This window comes from Opisthocomus hoazin, chromosome 3, assembly GCF_030867145.1.
Source record: "Opisthocomus hoazin isolate bOpiHoa1 chromosome 3, bOpiHoa1.hap1, whole genome shotgun sequence".
Lineage (NCBI taxonomy): Eukaryota > Metazoa > Chordata > Aves > Opisthocomiformes > Opisthocomidae > Opisthocomus > Opisthocomus hoazin.
In genome coordinates, this window is record NC_134416.1 from 11,030,136 (window position 1) to 11,051,457 (window position 21,322).

At 38.1% G+C, this 21,322-nt stretch overlaps 1 protein-coding gene across 2 annotated transcripts in view; it reads left to right on the plus strand.

The window, feature by feature from the left end:
• Nucleotides 1-21,322, plus strand: part of ADCY8 (adenylate cyclase 8) — a 141,195-nt gene that overhangs the window by 71,804 nt on the left and 48,069 nt on the right. The window contains exons 6-8 of one of the 2 annotated variants that reach the window (XM_009941668.2): nt 9,533-9,691; nt 13,827-14,097; nt 19,619-19,816. In XM_009941668.2, coding sequence (XP_009939970.2) covers nt 9,533-9,691; nt 13,827-14,097; nt 19,619-19,816 — 628 coding nt within the window. The remainder of the gene's footprint in view (nt 1-9,532; nt 9,692-13,826; nt 14,098-19,618; nt 19,817-21,322) is intronic. The other variant, XM_075415543.1, reaches the window with a different exon arrangement.

Here is a 21,322-nt window from a genome sequence, read left to right on the forward strand (position 1 = left end):
CTTATTTTGTGTGCTCAAATAGTTGACAAGGCGGGCCAGTCCTTTCATGGGATATTACAAATACTTCAGCCCATGTTTCTGAGAGAATTTGAAGTTATCTACAGTCTATTAATTAGCACTTAAATTAGTAAATATGTCTCACAGTGAAAGTTAAAAAAATTCTTTAGAAAGCTGTTATTCTACCATATTGGTACAGTGCAGAATTTGATCAGATCTGAAACCTGCTAAAAATGACATTTTGATGATTATAGAATTTTTTATCTTCATCTGAAGATTTCACAAAATATTTTGTATGTCCAAAGTAATAGTGAGATGATCCAAGATTTGAGCAACCATCGTTCAGATTTTGTAGTTACACTGAATTTATATAGATGAACTCAAAGCCTTCTTGCAATTCAGAGGATATTTACAGGAAATTTCCAAAAATTTCACTACTTAGAAAGCCTGCAAGAACAGTTGTTTCTTCTCCTTCTTGCAGAGCTGTATCTTAGCTTTCAATTCTTAGCTATATTTTAGCTCAAGCATGCAGCCTAGCTTAAGAATTAGACAGTAAAAAAAAGGCTAGTATTTATGCTACAGCATCCCACCTGTAACTGGGATTCAGACACCAAGATTGTGGAGAGAAATCCAGGTACTTTCAGAACTCCTGACTCTTGCACTGGTTTAAATTCTTTATGCAATTAATGTAGAAGGAAGCTTTAAAATGGGCAAACCAGATTTTCCTCTGCAGATTCTCCAAGATTCCTATTCTCTCCAGGTAGCGGGTAACATTGCAAGGAGTTGTACCAACAATTCTGGTGATTCAGTGCCCAAAAATCTACCAACCCAGGGTACCTTTATCAAATTTAACTTCTAGTCTTCTTGATGACTGCATAGTCAGCAGGAATTGAACAAGAAATTCAAATCTATTCATTACAAAACACGTAAAATAAATCTACATGGACAGATTGACTCACAAGGGACTTCTGAATGTTTTAATACAGCTCGTATCAATACAGTTAAAGTGTTAAATTATTGTTAGATGAGACTCCGCAATATAGTCTTATGATCATACACCAAGGATCTAGATCCGAGTCTTGCTGCTCTTCTTCTTTCTTTGCAGCTGTAAGAAACTGTTCAGAACACAACAAAACAATCCAAGATCTTTATTCCTCTGTAATGATTTTTTGCATCACTGTGTCTTGTTGCAGATCTTATAAAAGAAACTCTGTTATTGTTATTCCTCTCTGTCTTCTTGTACTTTGCTCCCTTAACCATTGAGTACAATTGAAATACAGCTTTCAGACACAGGAAGGTTCTATGAAACCTAATAATTACTCTAAATCAATGAGTTTTGTCTCATCACATTTGTGTGTGAGCAAGAATCCTAACTCTAGCTGTCTTGCAAAACCCAACCTCCTGTAAACTGTCTTTAGTTACAGATGGAAATGTAAATTAAAACAAAAAACCACAAGCTCTTCACAAAGGTTCATTTATTCAGCTGATTCTCATATCTTTTCACGTGTAGCGTAATATTTCCTGTATTTAATTTTATTGTATTAATGCCTGTCTGTACTGACAGTTTATAGAAACGAGATGCTAGTGGAATGTTTAGTCATCAGATTATAATGTTCCATTTTAACAGTTATCACCCAAGCTAAATGGGTGTCAGAATTGACACTCAGGGAAACTAAATCTGCAGCTGCTCTTACCTACAAGAAAGAGCCATCCTATCTTTATGTCTATATAGAGAAAGAAAGATTTATAAGAAGAAAGCAGTCATTGACATTTTTCATTACATTGTAGTGAAATGCCAAAGCTGTGCTGGTGTGCCAGATGGATGGCATTATAGATGGGATATGTGATAAAATTCAAGATGTAGTTATTGTCTATTTACTGACAGTCAAATATGGGACATGAATGTAAGGCCTAAAAATAAAATGAGGTTAGATTTGGTAAAAAGATTGTTCTCTCAAATATATTAAAATAGATGTAAAATAGAGAAGAGAAACATACAGAACACATAAGTAATTCTGAAATGAGATAATTTTTAAATATTACATTATGCACCAGACAGAGATTAGCATGCCTGTTCATTGGGGTTTTAAATTCTTTGGGTTGAGCTGTGAGGAGAAAAACATTTATGTAAAGCATCTTGAGGAAATTTCAGAGGGAAAGTGAGGTGAACAGGAAAGGAGAGGAAGCATGAAAGTGGAAGACTGTGAAGACAGGTGAAGGAAATTTTCTTATAAAAGTGAAGAGAGTACTTCCAAAGTGGAAATTATACCACCATAGTCTGTCAATGTCAAGACTGTGATGAGAATAATGAATCTTGATGTGGTGGCCTCGTTTTACAAAGCTTATTAAACATTTTTATAAGGGTGCAGGGAAAATTCACAAAAATAATCTGTGAAGCAGAAGTGCCTTTAAAATACAAGAATTGAGAAGCTTGGTCTGTTTAGCTGAGCGAAAAAAAGGATTGAGAAGTTATTTGGTAGCAGCACATAAAAATTTTTATGGGCAGAAAACAGTAGATTTAAAAATGGATGACGGTGCCACTAAGAGAAGCGATGGCTTATCTGTCCCTCAGTGTTTTCAGATCAAAACTGAATTTCTTCCTAGATTAAATACTTCCATCAGACACAAGTTACCAGAATACAAACAAGCACAAATGGGTAAAACATATTAGCCCATGTGGCACGGGGTAACAAGGTGGACAATGTAACTGTCCCTTCTGCTCTTCAGCTTGGGACACCGTGTCAGCATAATTGACAGGGGATGCCTCCAGGGGTTAAAGGCTACTGCTTCCACCACCACCTTCTTAAATGTCTTTATTCCTAAAATCCCTGTGACTGAGGAGAGAGGGAAGAGGGAGATTGTGTGAGGCCCAACTCCTCAAGGACTCACTCAGATAGTACAAAGATGGAAATCCAACAACAACTCACATAACAGTGGAAATTCAAACAAACCTTTATGCTGGTATATTTGTTTGGTAAGTCAAGGAGTTCTTATTTAATCTCATGGATTATTTCCCACTAAAACACCAACTGAAAGAGTAATTATTGTGACAGAAAAAATAGCCCCAGCATACAATGTAAGCTAAATTCCAGAAATTAGATAACAGCTTGTCTTCACTAAAAGTCTGTAATTAACTACTAATGTTAACATCAGTTCATGAGACAGGAAAAAATAAAAGAAACCCAAACAAAAAAAACCCCACAAAAACTCCAAAATCAAAGAACAACCCAAAACACCACAAGTATTTTGGATGATCTCAGTGACCGACCTGGCATTTTTCCTCCTTTTTCGGGAAAATCTGCTTTTAACTTCATCTGTCGAGTGTTAAAAAAAACATAAAGTAATCTATGCCTGCTCAAGAAGTTATTTAGGCAGTGAAACTGCCAGGAAGTGCTTTCATATTCCATGACTAATAAAAAATTATTTAATTATATAATAATATAATATAATTGATCCAATTCTGGGTTCCTTCTGCAAGTTATTTCTTGTATAAGGTACAAGGCTCAGCCTATGTTGTAATGAGCCCTGATTCACAGAAGATGGAATAATGCTTCACAAAACCAAAAACTATTGCTTTCCTTTATTTCTGTATGATGGTAGAAAGGAGCTTTGCAAGATATTCACAAGTTTAGCCAGCAATTTTCAGACAGGCCACACAGTGAGTAAGTTTCACACTGGGACTGGATCACATCATTACGTCCATGTGTCTGTTTCAGCCACTGACTGTGAATGGACAGAGCGTAAGACCAGTATACCTCTCCCTGTTTTTGCTGTTGGGTTACTATATGAATTGTACTGGGTAGAGATTAATAGGTCCATGTACCTTTGAGACATCTTTTCTTTGAATGTGCCACCAAATACAATCAAAGCTATGTTGACAGGATGGTTTAGGATTGTATGTATTTATATAGCTTTTTACACTTAGATTTCAAGTGAAAAAGCAGACTTCTTATAATGTTGTTTGTGGTCACTTGTACTTTATTAGTTTCCTGCCTCTGAGAGCAGGCAGACACATGAAACAAGAATATAGTAGTGGTTTAACCCAGTTCATATTGCTACAGTATCCACCTGAACTCAGCAAGTCAGTTATATGGGTGATAAGTCTAATGATACGAAACTTCTGCAGATAATAGTTTCTGCTGACATTGGAATCCAGCTTTAATTCCAAGGTAAACTCATCCTGGCTTCTTGGGATAATATATACCATAAATATATACCATAAATATATACCATAAATCGTAAATTCAGTGCTGTGTTAAGTCCAACTACAAAGTGTTATATCCTGTGAGTCATAGTACCTGAGCTGTTTTCTTCGAACTGCTCAGTAGTTTAGCGCACCCTGTTACACAGCTTTTCGAAAATAATGGATATCTCCTTCGCAAGCATCACACAGTTCCCAGAATCACACCAGAAAGAGTGCTTACCTCAGTTCACCTACTACCATCTCATGTCAGCACAAAAAAGCACTTGCGTTCATTTAGGAAAATTCCACAGATCTGCTGAGTCCAACAAAAAAGTTGTCCATGTAGTTGAACCTTAGGATTATAGGAGAGTTCAGTCTGGAGGGGACATCAGGAGACCACTAGTCCCACCTTTTGCTCAAAGCAGGGTCAGCTATGACCCATACTTACTTCAACCAGACTCCGTAGACTTTCCTGTTACATCTGCATGAGGATGATAGTGGCTATGTCTTGATGAGCAGATTAAACAGCCCCACGGAATGTTAGCTGTCAACATGAAGAAGTAGCACAGACTGGCCAACTCCATTCTTCTAAACTATTTTTGCTTTCAAAACCAGTTGCAAACTGCCTACTGTAAATGGTCTTTGTCACATGCAAACTCCTGAACCTGTGGACAGGTTGAGAGAGAGCTAGTTAGCTAGGAAATTTAATCTGGGGGCTGTTTGAAGTATCTCATAGCATAGACAGAACCTTGCACAGTAAAACTGGTCTGCACAGACAGTGTGTCAAGGTCTGAACCTCTAAGGTGTGAATTTCAGGGCATTCAGGAAAAGCAGATTTCTGGCTTTTGGCTCACCTTCTACATGCAAATAGGAAAGCCTCTGTTTAATAGCACAAAAATCAAGGACCCATCAAAGAATGCTGGCCAGAAGGAAACGCCAAGATCCAATTAAAATAAATGAAATTATTATCACTGTCTTGACTGAAATGAGATATGGCATGAATAGCATCAATCATATTTGCCTCAATCTGGATAAGATATCAGACAGTCTGTGAGGTAAACAGGGCTGCTTTATAGGTCATCAATAATGCAGCTTCATGCGCACGCTGTATCAAAGTATTTGCAGAGGGCCTGTAAAACAGTTGAAGCATTTTTTTTTATTAGACTCTTCATTGATAATTGAATAAATTTAGGAAGCAGAAGAAACAAAAAATCTGGAACACCTGAGCTGATGCAAAATGAACACTCTTCATTTTTAAGTATCAAGTACATGCTATTATTTATGAGAACTCTTTTTCCGAACCAATGAGAACTACCCCTATTGATGAAGGTGATCCAGTGTTTGTTGATTCAAAGTTTTTAATTGCTTTTTTTTCCTATAGCAGTATATAAAAAAGACCCATTAAAGTATGTGGTAGTCTGACTATTAGGGAGATTGATTTGACTATGGTTAAGTCCCCCTCTCTACATAATTCAGAAATTTGTTTCACCTCACATCACTCCAAATTTTAAAGAAGAATTCCATAGCTTTTCACATACCAATCAACCACCTCACTTTTAAACTACAACCATTTATGCTTTATTCAGGTTAAAACAGACGTTTGGTGAAATCCAGCATCTTCACAAACAGGTTCTCAGCCACTCTGCTCTCAGTCTTGCGCTGCAAATAATAAAGCAACGGGTGCAGAACCAGATCACTATTCTGCTTTGATTCATGTTCTGGACAAGGCCTGTTTAAATATATCTCAGACTGCCTGTGGCTCAATTCAGTCAGGTGCCCTCATGAAACTAGTTTCCTACCTATCAACATAAGAGCACATTGCTGTGAAGGGCAAAGAAGAGGAGGATGTGAAGAATGGGGCCCTGTAGGTTCACCAGCACCGCAGCAGACAGAAAAACAGAACAGCCTTCAGTCAAAGGATGCAGGCAAGTAGCCAAATCCACACTGAGTGCAGATGAAGAGCTTAGATGAAATATCACCTAAGTGGCACACAGGAAGAAGTTGCTGGTAGGTTGTGAAAGACAACAGGTGAGGCAAGGGAGATAGGACCTTGACAAGGGTCTGCAGTGTCATGCAAGAGGCAGTGTGGACGGCACAGGTATGTGAAGTTTTTGTGACGTCCTGTGTGGCTGATTGAGGCTGACGAAGCCTTCTCAGGCCATCATCACATTTGTGTGACAAATGAAAAGTTAAAAAACAGCAATCCTTTGTGAACATACTGGAAACAGAGGGATGCATTGCCCACTTGCACCATCATTTGTACCTGGTCTGTCCAGTGAGATCTTTGTGTGTTAGTTCTCATATAGGGTGCAAATACAAGACCGTAATTTATAGTATTTAACTGAATGGAATGGAATGGAATGGAATGGAATGGAATGGAATGGAATGGAATAGAGTATTTCAGTTGGAAGGGTCCTAGAGCGATCATCTAGTCCAACTATCTGACAATTCAGGGCTGACCAAAAGTTACATCATATTGTTAAGGGCATTGCCCAACTGCCTCTTAAGCACTGCCAGGCTTGTGGCATTGACCACCTCGCTGGTAAGCCTGTTCCAGTCTTTGACTACCCTCTCCATAAAGAAATTCTTCGTAAAGTCAAGTCTGAACCTCCCATGGTGCAGCTTTGAACCATTCCACATGCCCTGGCACTGGGTACCAGAGAGAAGAGCTCATCACCTCCCTCTCCCCTTCCCCTCCTCAGGAAGCTGTGGAGAGCAATGAGGTCGCCCCTCAGCCTCCTTTTCTCCAAGCTAGACAAACCCAGAGTCCTCAGCCGCTCCTCACAGGACATTCCTTCCAGCCCTACCACCAGCTTTGTTGCCCTCCTCTGGCCACATTCAAGGACCTTCACATCCTTCTTAAATTGTGGGGCCCAGAACTGCACACAGCACTCCAGGTGAGGCCACAGCAATGCTGAACACAGCGAGGGGATCAGCTCTTTTGGCCGGCTGGTCATGGTGTGTTTGCTGCACCCTGGGTTGCGGTTTCCCCTCTGGGCTGCCAGGGCACGCTGCTGGCTCCTACTGACCCTGCTGCTGGCCAGCAGCCCCAGATCCCTTTCTGCAGGGCTGATCTCCAGCCACTCGTCTCCCAGTTTGGACTTGTGCCCGGCTTTACTCCATACTAGGTGCAGAACCCAGCACTTGGACTTACTAAATTTCATACCATTGGTGATTTCTCAATTCCTGTATTTGTCCGATGTTAAATGCTAGTATTTATTAGCAGTTAAATACTGTAGTACTTTTAAAAACTAAATTGGTCTAATAGGGTGTGTGTATATATATGTAGAGAAAGAGATTACATAAATATATGCTATTAGACCAATTTATTAAATTTAAGGTCCTCTTATTGTGTATATTTTTCAATGCAAACCTTTTCGCTCAGTTACTCCTCTGGATCCAATTAGCTTTTGATTTCAAAAGAAGGAAATCAGACATAAAATGAGAAATAATTATCTTAGTCTGAACAAAAGAAACAGGCAGACTGGGGAAACGATCATGTGGGGAGCCGTGTGATAATTCCTCTGATGGTTAGGAGTGTTAGTTTAGATATTTTTGTAGCCTATCTATAAGAATTCTTCAAAACGCATTACAAATTACAGTGCTCTCACTTCTCTTAGCTGTTCTCACAACATTTAAGGCACTGTTTTGGTACGGAGGAGTTGTTTCCATGTCCCGTCTGCCAGAGACAGATGTTTACTTGTTCAATTTTGATATTTCAATTCCTCTTGCTTGCAAGCCAGTAAAGAACTTGTAGAAGAATTTCTAAACTCAGAGTATCAGAACACAGATAAATCCCTGCCAAAAGCTTCTTTTTTTTTATTATTTTATGATTAACGTTTTAATAATCTCTTTCTTTTAGATATCTGAAACACATTAGCTTCCTGATTTGATGAACAGGTCTTCTGTAGTAGTCAAACAGCTGCACCAGGACATATGAGATACATGTATTTCTCCAAGGTTTCATAATATACAGGAAAGGGAAATAAAGATGAAATGCTAATTTTTGATTCTTCACATTTTTATAGCGCTAGTTTCTCGCCATTTTTAAACTAATTTCTTTTATTTCCCACCTCAAACTGAATTGATGCCCCATTATGACAACAAAAGGCCAAGTATTGAATGCAGTGAGCAATTTACCTTTTTCTCCTCTAGAGAGGGTCTGTCAAGGTCACGGCTGAGGCATCTTAGGCAATGGTAGTTAGCTTCAGAGTGTTAAAATAGAGCTGTTTATTCTTTGCCTGCTCTGTTGTGTGATCTTGCTGTGCTGTTATTGACTTCAGTTACCATAAGACTGGGACTCTCTACAGAGAAGCAGCAGCCTTGTTTGTAGACCAACAGCAGCAATATACTTTTCCTATCCTGAGTATGCTATTTAAATATTAATGAACACTAGCTCTAATAGTATTTCTGGTGCAAATAATTGTTGTCACACAGGCAGAACTGGAAATGTAGTCTCTTTGTCATTCCAGTGGATACAGCTCAATTATTTCAGTTGAAAGCTTCCCATGGTGATGTCTGGACTGTTTCGATACAGATTTGCAAGAGGCAGTCCCAGTTCTAAGACAATACTAAGATGCCTGTGGTTATAAATGATATATGTTGTCTTGTCTGAGAAAAGGATGATACTGTTTTAACAGAGTAAAATTCCCTTCATAACCGATAGATTCATTAATTGAAAACTGTGCTGGGACAAAGTCCCTTTTTTGAGACTGTTAAGAAATATGCCCACAAGTGTTCACTTCTGAAGAGGTGAAATGGTCTTTGCCATTAAACAGAATTGAAGAAAGTGATTTTAGAATCACATCATTACCATAACAGTGCAAATTGTGTTCTGGTGAAATCTACTGAAAATAATTCACCTTTGGACAAAGAGTAACTCTGCAAAATTTCTGTCAATAAAGTAACATTTTTGAAATATTGAAAATTATTCAAAAGTATAATGGAATATAAAAATATGTTCAGGTTGGATAATAATAGTATCTGTAACGTTGAATGCTCTTTTATAATTCCAAGCCAAAGGACTCAAGGAGTCCAGACACTTCACTCAGACATCTTTTTCTCTGCCTATCTTTCTCTTTCTGTCTCATAGGAATAACAACATGTGCCACTGAACCTTGCATGCAATTAAGTGCTTAATGATAATCTGGCTTTTAAAGTCATTTTATCACTACATGTACTTTGCTACCTAGAAACTTATCTCTTCATTTTACAGACTAAATGGTTCTTTATAATGAATGACATTGTATTTTACATCATGCGCTTTTCTAAAAGATATGAAAAACCGTGGCATAGACTTTCATGAGGCTGCTCTTTCCTTTTTTCTTTTGTTTTTTTTGTTTTGTTTAACAGATATGTTAGGTCAAGAACGAAGCATGACATTGACATGAGAATAGGGATACATTCGGGATCAGTTCTGTGTGGAGTGCTGGGCCTGCGAAAGTGGCAGTTTGATGTCTGGTCATGGGACGTGGATATCGCAAACAAACTCGAGTCAGGTGGAATTCCTGGGTAAGGCAACGTGTATTTCCCACAGTCAGAAAACATTGCCAACACACTACTCTGTTAACCCTGCCAACAGATTAACTGTCTTACATTATATCATCAACTATGACCTTTTTTTTCCTGTTTTGTGGTTGGCAAGTATGTGTGAGGCTGTAGTGAAGAAAGGTAGAAATGGTCAGCTTGCAGGCATTGGAAAAGACAAAAATATTTATTTTTTTGCCAGCTATGATTTTCTGAAAATGTTCAGTGGTTGTGTTCAGCCCATATAATACTCAGAGTTAGGCTAATTTTCCCAGTCAGGTGTTGTCCATTCCTGAGTTTTTCCAGAATTCATTCATCAGTCTTGTGCATTCAAAAACTGTTGTGAGGCACAAGGCTGTAATTTATTTTGTTTCATAATGTACAAAGCGTGGGAAGAATTATGTGCTCATAGGTTATTACGCTTAACAGCAAGGCGTTATGGACAGTGGCTCCCTAGGAAGTCTTAAAATAATTTGATGCTTTATGTTTTGAGACATTTATGTCATCCTTTCTATATGTGAAAATATATGGTTTTCCATTGAGCTGCCTAGTTTTTCTTTGTCTGAGGTGGCTGATTCACCTGGAAGATAGAATGTTATTTCTGCCTGACATGGCCTGTGTCTCGTGATAGTTTGGAAGATGTAAATCCTAAATTTGAAACAACAGTAGCGGTTGCAGGAATCCTCTGTTCACTTTCAGTTCCAACTTCCACCGATGAAACATGTAGCAAAAGATCTTCTACAGCAATTCAATTTTTGGCCATGGAACATAAGAAGCAGTAGCAACAGACCTCTTCATGTGGAAAAAGCCTAAGTGATGCTGTCATCTTGAGTGAGAGAGGTTTTAAGTCATCAAATCTGAGACGTGTTGTACTCCCTACACACACATCAGGATCTGCCAGAGCTCTGATATTCCTAGGAAGTTAGAAACATACTTGCTTTATATTGTATTAACAAATGCGAGCCCCTTCCACTGTTCCCCATAGTACATCTTTATACTAATATATATTCTTAGAATCAGCAGAAAATTAAACATTGCATGTTCTCAAAATAACTTCTATACTCTGTATAAGTCACCAGTGTATAAAACTGCACAAAAAATTTTCTTTCCCTGCTGCTTATACCATGTGACAGACCCAGATGCCTAAGAAAGGTCATATGCTGCTTTGTTAACATGAGCAAATCGATCATCTAAATTTCAACATCCACCCCTGCAGAAAGTTTAGTTTGTTGCTGTTAATGCATGCAAGTAGCACGGCTATTAATGATTAACCCAGATAACACATCACCTTGCTGTTGTGATAAAATGCCTGGCTAGGTTGCAGTCTATTGGAGCAGAGAGGTTTCCACTCCTGTATGTCAGACTGCCCACAGACAAAGCCTGTATGTGACAGCGATTCTCTAAGTCCCTCAAAACAGTGATTTACATCAGGCTTTCGTAGTGCACAGAGCTGATTTAATAGAGCAGTTAAGTTCATATCAGCTTCTCCTTACTTCTCCCTGTTGCCAGCATTCAAATCCCCCTGCCTGCCTCAATAGTGAGATCATTCCCATTCCCAGAGCTGCAGTGCTTTCCTCTGTTTTGCCAGAAAAGCTGCCCTGGGGTTGTGAATGGTCCTGCTCCCACAGTGTGAAACAAGATCAAAGCTGAACCACAGCCCTTTCCTGAGCGCAGGGCGGAGGGAGGCAGCTCACCTGCCCGGGATGGGGAGAATCCCTCCACCAGTCTAGGGGCAAGAGAGAAGGGGCTCAACTCTTCCCCTCGCCAGTCACATATCACCCTGAGACCTCCTAAGCTTGTGGGATGTAGGGACAGATTGCCCTCGAGTGAAGGAGCATGAGTGGGCAGCCCATATGTCGTGGAAGGAAGCACTTGGGAGCACTGAGAAAGAGCAACCATTTCTGATTTTCTGAGAGGCAAAAAATGTGTCCACAACACCTGAGAACTAAATCTTATGAGATCCAACAGTGTTATTTCAGAGACACTCTTCTGTCAGGACCCCATCTTCTAGCAGGCTTCACCTGGTGTATCTAGGTATTAATCTATGGTATTGAATTGGCATAAAACCTAGCTAATAGTTAAGTTTCCAGGATGTATCAATGACAGGTATCATCTAAAGCTTTTGACCTGATACTTTTTAAACAGTAGGACAGGCTGTGCTTTCTGACTTCAGTACTCAGGTTCCCAATTTACTGTATTTGTATAAAATTAGAAAGACGTCTTTCCATTACACATTTTAAGCTTTTCTAAGCAAGCTGTACAAAAGGTGAAACCAGAAAATATTTTTAATCTACCAACTGTTTATTACTACTCGGTCCATTTAAGGGTATTACATCAATAGCCAGCTCCACACTCTAGTTAAAGCTGTTATCATTTCCATTATAAAATCCTTATTTCAGGGCTTTATAATGCAGTCTTCCCAAATTATATTAGTTGACAGTCAGGATAAAGATAGTCACCCTGGCAACTAATGTATCACTTTCTTTTTCTTTCTTTTTTTTTTTTCCTTTTTTTCTTCTGTTTCTTTTTTATTTTTTTAATTAGTACTTCTATCTAAGTAGTCTATTTGCATTTCTAAGAGCTAGGAAATGAACTGTCTTTCTGAGAGGTCATATGCTATGGTTTTAAAGTCCAGGCTAAAGGGAATATTTTTACTGGTTTTTATTGTCAGTTTTACTGACATTTGACTACAAAAGGGTACTAATCTCTGTGGACATTATAACAGCATGACTTAATACAGTGAAAGTTGTACAAAACCTGCATTGACTTCAGAAGGAAGCTGAGACAGGTTGAAAAATAGCTGAGACAAATTTTTGATCTTTTAGTTAGATACTGATATCTAATACTCCACCTAGACCCAGTCTGTGCCAAATTCTGATACTCCTGGGTATTTCATACCGCTTAAAGACAACCAGCAATTTTTTACTTAGTGCCTTTTACTCCATCAATATTTTATGCAATTTAACTCTGTAATGGCATCCTTTAAGTTCCAGAAGAAAGTTCCCAAGAGGCGTGCTAGGACCATTTCCTTCAGTGGAGACAAGACAATTTTTGTTGCTGGAGAAGAATGCCTCAGCATGTGTCATCAAGAAATTGTCAAGAATTTTAGCTGACTCTGAATTTTAGTAACCTGTCTGCAAGTCTGACTTTCACAAAGTGCCGTGTATCCAAAGTTTGAAATATGAGCCAATTGTCATGGAGTTGCTACATTTATTTGCTTGAGTTTGCTAGATGTCTAATGAACATCTCCTCTTACTGCATTTACGGTGCTGCATTCTAAAGTATAGCAAGGCTAACCATGTGGCTGTACTGCAATTTACCCTACGTGTAGGTATTCTTAAAAATAGAAATAATTAAGATCCACTTATTTTTTTACTTTTTTTATTTTATTTGAACTTCTTTCTGTCCTTCTCAAGCAGTCGTAATTATGGTTAAGACAGACCAAACACCAAACACCTCCAGGTTGTGTTGGAAGACATCCAAAGCCCTATCATACTTTTGCAAAGTTTGAGCTTTTTTTATGTCATCCTTTAGGTTTAAATTCACTCCTGGAACAGCTTTTTTAACTCATCACTTAGTCTTACCAGAAATTATCACCCCACCTGGCTTTGTATAGTTTCCCTACTTCCCTAATTCACTTCAGATGCAATCAGACCACTAATTTCAACTGTCTAAGCTACCTCTGGTAACTGAAGGAAATTGAAGAGCTTCACATAAACTGCTCTAATGCAAACCATATATTTTCCTCTCACTATATTTACCTGGAGTGGCAATCTTCATTCACTCTGAATAGTGTTTTACTCAGAAAGGTCTCCCATTAAACTGTAACAGTGAGAAAAGTTATCATCAGGTATGAATATCAGAATGTTTTTCCTGAGACAGGACTTTGTGCATTCATGGGATCCTAATGATGTGAACATGCCTTGAGAATATTTGTCCCCAAAATAAGTTTACATTTGTTGAATACACTATTCACTCTTTTTAGAGAAATCATCATAAATAATAAAAAACTTTTTGTTCATCCAGCATGTTAATAATGATGCAGAGTTCATAAACTCCTTCTTACCTTTGTATAGTAGAGCACAATCAGTATTTGCTGCTACTTGTTTCACTTCTGCAGGAGAATTCACATCTCCAAAGCCACTCTGGACTGCCTGAATGGGGATTACAAAGTTGAAGAAGGGCATGGCAAAGAACGTAATGAATTCTTGAGGAAACATAACATTGAAACTTATTTAATTAAACAACCTGAGGAGAGTCTGTTGACTTTACCTGAAGATATTGTGAAAGAGGCCGTCAGCTCCTCCGACAGGAGAAACAGTGGAGCAACGTTTACTGAAGGATCCTGGAGCCCTGAACTTCCATTTGATAACATAGTGGGAAAACAGAACGTAAGTCAAACTCCCTTTAATGTCACCAAGTATGAGCTCATGTTTGAGTGCATTTCAATAATGGAAGCCTCAGAGGAGACAAATTCATCTTTGACCTTTATTCCAACACATACTATAACAGTAGAGGATTAAACAAATTGTTTCAGGGCAGAAATAAATCATGTATCCAAACTGGGGAAAAGCCGAGGGACCAGAGGTTTTGGAGATTTCCCAAATGAAATTCAATGCTACACAGTTTTAATTTAACCAGTCCACAAAGAAGTAAATTAAAAGTAAAGCTAATGTTACTAAACTAGCTGGGATCTCTTAGTCAGAGCATGTCTCTCACTGCACAGCTTCACTGCACCACCATCAAAGTAAAGGGATGAGCAAATTAATGTTTTACCAGAGGAAAAAGCAGAGTGTAGGTTATTGATGTACAAGGGAAGGAAAAAAGGTGTATCTTAAAAAAGCACCTTGTGAAAACAGTCTGTCAATTCTTCACTCTTTTTTGTAATAAAAAAAATGAAATACTGAGATTCTGAGACATGATTAAGTTTAACTAGCAGGTGAGTTAGACTCTAAGGTCATGTTAGCTCAATAGAAATATGAGATAATAAAAACTGCTTCTGATCAGATGTTTTCCAAAAGCATTTTATGGCTAATTACTAACACCCAGGGAACCAGCAATTCTTGTACAGTCATAAAAATCACTTGTAAAGCCTGCTTGCTTAGAGGAATTAAAGATGTAAAGATTAAAATGCCCTCAGACACCACTCTTCACTGCATTTGAAAGATTGATGAGTATGAAACAAGGTCACCTGGAGTTTTCTTCTATTTTTCGGAGGGGTCTGTAATGACATGATATATCCCTTCTTCTGCTGCACATCCTTAGTCCAACTTGTCTGCACTGTCTGTTGAACTTCAAGCATTGTGTGGAGGTCTTGCTTTGTCTACCGTCTTCTGCTGCTTACAAATCTGCTCAGAAGTGATAAGCCTTCACAATCAACCAGCCCATGGTGGTCTCTTTGTCTCTTCAAATCGAACTGGAGCATGGCATAGTGTGCTGTTATATAAAACACCTGTTTTATATATGTTCTGTATATCTGTGTATCTGCATGTACGCTGCCTTTTAGCATTCACTGTAATTTGTTGACTTGTCTCTATACTCTCATTTCATGAGGAATAGAGGTACGCATGCATGCTGCTGTCGATATCTTCTGATCTCTCTCTGTTGATTCTTCTTTCCCTTTAAGACGTCCCAATTTCTGTGGTCCAAGAAATCTACGCAGAGTAGCCTATCATCTCATTGACAATTTTCTCAGCAAAACCTGACCTTGATACTAACAAAGAGGAGGAATAAATAAGTCTTTTTATTCTATTATTGAACAACTTCCACTAAATAAACTAGTAAAAAGCCCATGAAAATTGTTGAAATATGTATAACTAAACAGTTGTTTTAAAGCAAATGTATGTCTTGTGACAATAAACAATTTATTTTTAGAATAGTTTCTCACTGTTTTTTTTAAGGACTTGTTGTTCTGCTGTGAATAACTATAATTTTACATTAGACAGCTTTACAATAAGCTTTTTTTGGTGGAGACAAGATTTTAAAAATCTGCTGTTCCATGTGTGATTCAATTATTATGTAATTTACAATTTTAAAGTTGAGACAATAGGCATTACTGTTGGTAAATGATGCATTTTTGCTCAAAGTTCACATGATAAATTTAAATTATATTAGGATCCAGCAGCTTTTTCGAGAGGTGTGTCAGCCTTGGACAGAATAAGCATTTAATAACATTAATTACGCCACCTAAAGGTCACTGGCAGCAGCAGACTTTGATAATCCAAGTAGCAGCAACCCAACAATGAATCACTCCACATGTTTGAATATTTGCCAATACCATTTAAATAGTTTCCTTACTAAATATAAGTTACAACAAAATTTGAGTAACTCTGATCACGTCTTACTTTTAGCTGTAGTTATGACAAAGTCTCTGGTGTGTTCTCTTGCCAAACTCAGATTCATCACAATCCATATTCTCTACCTCAACCTCATTTTCCATGGGCAGCCTAAGACAGTGAATAGAGTTGTGTTGAGATGAGCAAGGAACAGAATAGCCACTCTTTATGTATGCATTCACAGACATTAACAAAAGCTGCAGCTGTGTACAGCACGGTTAGCACCACGCATTTTAGCTCTGGTGGTGAGTTAAGCCAAGGATGAAAATGTCTGCTGTGAAACTCAGACCATGCCCAATAGGGATGGAGTATTCTGTTATTGAAACAGATGTCTAGGCTTCTTTTCTAAAGTACAGAAAATTAGACAGAAGTTATTTTACTTGAAGAGAGTGAAAGTTCATTTGCTCAGAGAGGTTGTAGGTGCCCCATCCCTGGAAACATTCAAGGCCAGGTCTGATGGGGCTCTGAGCCACCAGATTGAGTTGAAGATGTCCCTGCTTATTGCAGGGGGGTTAGGCTAGACCTCTGAAGGCCCCTTCCAACCCAAAATATTCTGTGATTCTATTATTCTAAGGTCTCCTTCTCTAAATTAAATTAATAGCTGATGAAGTTGGATTTTTTCTCTGGGCTTTCCAAAAGAAGTAGCTGAAAGCATTATATAGTCACTGTGTGTGGTGCTGGAGGCAACTGCAGATATCCAGAAGGTATATTGCCAGTAGCAGAAGCTTAGACACCAAACACCTAGACACCTTCGTTTAGTTGTCTTCCTCTTGAACCGAATCCTACCTGTATCCTGTTTCTTTAAACCTGTGGTCTTATATTTCCTTATTTCCAGTGAAGATCTGGTGTTTGCAGTATGAAAAATATAATCTGAAGCCTTCCTAGAGTTTTCTAAATTAAAATTTTCCCTTCATGTTTAGGTCAAGATGCTTGAAATTGCTCCATGAAAACTGCAGGAAGGAAGGAAAATCTAATCCCAGCTACCTTTTTTAAATCTCTATAATTATCTCTAAAGTTGGAGTTTTATTTTTTGTTCATTTTAATTCATCCTATCTTTTAGTATCAGATGTAAGTTTAGCTGGGTTTTTTCCTAACAGAACCTTGTATATTGTATATGTGCCTGTATGATGAATGGTCATTGTCAGCATCAGGAAAGTTCAAAAGCCCATTGTAGGATTCACAACTGTAGCTTCCATATTGCTGTTCACAAACATGTATGAGGGGTAACAGGTAGAACCAATATTTCCTTACATTGGCATAACACAGTCTTAAAAGACGCAGAGCAAAGAGGGGAATATAGATACAAAATGTGGTTAAAACATATTCCTAGAACAATAATTTGCACGATTTTCTTCATTATTATTATCACTAGTTACAGAGAAGTTGTTTTCTGAAGTAAGTGTATGGGTGTGAGGAAAAGAAGACTCCACTAAACTCAAATATGAATTTCCTTGTTATCCTCTGAAAATAAATACAACTTTAGAGTCCACTTTCCCACTAATACTACAGGCACTGTTGCCAGTGTGATGATATTATGTCACGTTCATCTACCACGAATTGTAAACTACTTCATACATTCAGCAAGGACACAGTTCTTCATATTAATCAAATTGTAAAATATAATTTGAAGCAAAATGTAGTCACTTACCAGCATGTACTAAGATCATTCCCCTCACATAAATAAAACACAATGCCCAGTTAAAACACTAGGCACCTTCTGCACCCTCAGTTTCAGTGGAGATACAGCAATACAAACTAATTCTGAGGAATTAATGCGCATAACAGCGTGTGGTGCGTTCTCGTCCTTTAACTGTAACCTCAGACTCTCTTGTGCGATTTCAGCCACCACAAATTGATATTAACTTCTCTACATAGCTCAGTGTCTAAACAGTCACGAATACCTAACTAGTGCCTTAGTGTGTAGTAATAGAGTATTTATCCAGTGAGTTCAATGGATTGTTTTCTGGAGTTTTGGCTCTAACCTTAGAGTTTCCACTTTAAATCCAAGACTATAATATGGATTCAGGCATATCTGAAACTTTAGTATAAGCAAAGTTTCCTTGATGATTTTTTTCTCCAAATTTTGATGGTATTGATTTTGTGGAGAGAAGATGGAGACATTTGAGTAGAATGGTTTGCCATACCTTCCCTACTGAAGTCCTTTTTCTGTGAAGGCAAACAGGAAGATTGCTTTTTACTGCAACTGACAGAAGATTTCCGTCCTGATACACTTTTCTGCCTATACACTGGGGCTCTTAAGTCACTCAACAAAAGTGACTGTCTGTGACTATAGAGTCCTTGGAATTTATTTTAGGACTGTAAAGAAAGTTGTCACATGGGATTTGACAGGGGGTATCTGAGACCCTTCCTGTGTTTTAATGTGCTCACCAAGATTCATTAGAACATAATTGCTGACTATACTTCAAATACGAACAAGGGAAATCTCCCTATATCATTTGCTGTACACAATACCATGATCCAAAAGAAATGGCTTTCCAGGGAAATCTAGTTATAAATCCATCCGAAACTCCTGTTCTCAAAAACGCCCAGTAGGAGATATAGCAGAAAGTCTTTCCAGCAAGGACCAATGCGATAACATTTCTCGAGCAGCAGTGTATATCTTGTCCATAATAATTCTGAAATGTCTGACACTGTGATGTGTGACGGTTTGTATCCTTTCCATTCATTAACACTTCTTAACCCTCAAAAATATCACAGGTAGTAGAGTTTGTTTGCCCATTCAAGTGGGAAAGTGCTGCTTCACTGTGGTTTGTGTCATGAAATGATACCATGAAACTGGACTGAGTTATTCTCTTTATAAAAGCAAATTCTACCTCTTTCTTGAAGGTGAAGCACCTTTCGTACTATCTCCGCTACCTTTCCTTTGCAAAGCTGCGGAAAAGACTTTTCTTTTTTTTTTCCTTTGATTAGTTAATGAAATACTGAAGGAATAATGCATTTGAGATAATATTTAAAATAATAACATGAATTAGAGTTAACTTAAATCTTATAGCCTAACTGTAACCTAGACTGGCTGAAATACATCAGTAGTGAAGAAGAAAATATTATTTGAAAACCCATGCTGAAGTGATCAGAAATGTCACCTTCTTTACTCCTGCCTAACCGATCTGTTCCCTAACTACACACATCCAGTAACTTCGAGATCAAGAAAAACTTCATTACTTCTGTTTTGTGACTTCTGCTTTCTTTAGCTTCCATTCTTAGTTGTTAAAACACACCACTGAGTTAGACACCCTGCTGTGATTTTGGTGTGTACTCCCCTCATGCATGCTCGAGTTAGCAGAATTAGCAGAATCTGGAAAGGGGAATATATATTCCTAGTGTTCAGTGCAGCAGCTAACCTCCTAGTCTGTAGAAAAAAGGGCATTAACTTACTCCGCTTAATGTACTGTATGTGTTTAGTGGAACAGACTTACTATTTTACACTTCTGTAGATTTCATTGAATGAATTGCATGGAATGCTGTAATGGTTTGCAATGCAACATGATCTAAAACATTGCATTTTTAACCCAAGGGGACCAGCAGGTTTATTCTGTTTGCATGTGCTTTCCCCTAGACTCTGGCTGCCCTAACAAGAAATTCAATAAATCTGCTTCCAAACCATCTTGCACAAGCTTTGCATGTCCAGTCTGGGCCTGAGGAAATTAACAAGCGAATAGAGCACACCATCGACTTACGGAGTGGCGATAAATTGAGAAGAGAGCATATCAAGCCTTTTTCACTGATGTTTAAAGACTCCAGCCTGGAGCATAAGGTAGCTGGGTCTTGGTAGCTGCATTATTCGCAACTCAAATTGTAATAAATGTCCACTGAAGTAGTGAAGCTGTAGGTTCTAGCTTGTGTTGTTTGTTTTCTGGTTTTGTTTTTCATTTTGTTTCAGTTTTCAGAAGCTGAGACTGAGCTAGAGGTCATAACGGTGTCACGATGCAGGCATTCTAATGCTGCAATGATTACATTTCATTGTTGGAAAATGCCTACACTGAGCAAACTGCTTCTGAAAACAACAGCCATTTGCCGGGTTTCATTTGCTATCTAGTACAAGGAGTTTTCTGTCAGATGACAGGTTGCTTTGGCACAAAACAGTGATTGAGCCTTTTAATAAACTGACACTTCTGTTCAAAACATATATCTATATTTATATAGATATGTTTCTTTCATTTAGTCATAGGATCCATCTGAAGTCCTCTAGGCAGCTGCTATGTTTATTTCAAGTCAAAACAAATTTGTCAATTCTTTGTTTTAAAAATCCCTTTTTTAACATCTGCTTCTAAGAGGTAAATAATGTTCATGTCTTTGCTGCTTCTCAACAGCAGTATGATCTCACTAATTTCTATTTCAGTCTACATCCAGACGCAAGTTATATGTTAAAAAACACAAGGCAATGGGAGAAGTTGTCTTGCAAACTGATGACATTGGATGGGGTTGCACAGGTCTCATATTATTTGATTGACTTGTATGCTATTACAGTGCAGCAACAGCAGGTCTGCAATAGGATGTGTACTTAGACTGCAAAGAAATAAAAATAACAGAGAATTGGAAGCACTGAGGCCCACGTCTGCATGGTCACTTTAACCTTCACTGGAAAACAGATTTTTTACTTGACTTACGGGAGACCAGTCCTCAGGTGGTATCAGTGGTGAGAGCCTAATGAAAACTACTGGAAAAGAAAAATTCTACTTGAAGTGTATCTAAGCTCTTCTTTCACAAGACCGATTTAGACACTACTGCTGCACAAAAGACATGACGATATTTCTTTTGGTGCAGTCATCACACAAAGTTGACAGGGACCCAGAGGAAGTGAATCTAAGATTTCTGATATCCTGTGAATTACCATCTAAAGGCCCAAAAGTCATAAGCAATCTTTAATCTTTTCAAGGCACAAGGAACTATGATAAGGTGAAAAAGTCTAGACAAAATAACATTTAACCCAGAAGTCTGGGGGGTGGTATATTCAAAATTTTTTGTGCACAGGAGGAAATGGACTGGTCACAGACAATATCCTGAATGATCATGCTAGTCAATGGTTCACCTAGTCTTATATTGCTATTTAAAAGAAATGAGGCCTGAACACAGACTGGAGTAAAGGGACACTGCACAGAATCAGATCCTGTCTTTAGAATATGAATTTTTTGTCATTTTAGATTTCACAATTAGCAGCCACGAGGAAAATCTACAGAGCTTTCATTTAAATGCAATTTAAACAAGAGGGGGGAAGACCCCCATGCTCTCATCCATCACATTACATAGGTCAAATTTTAAA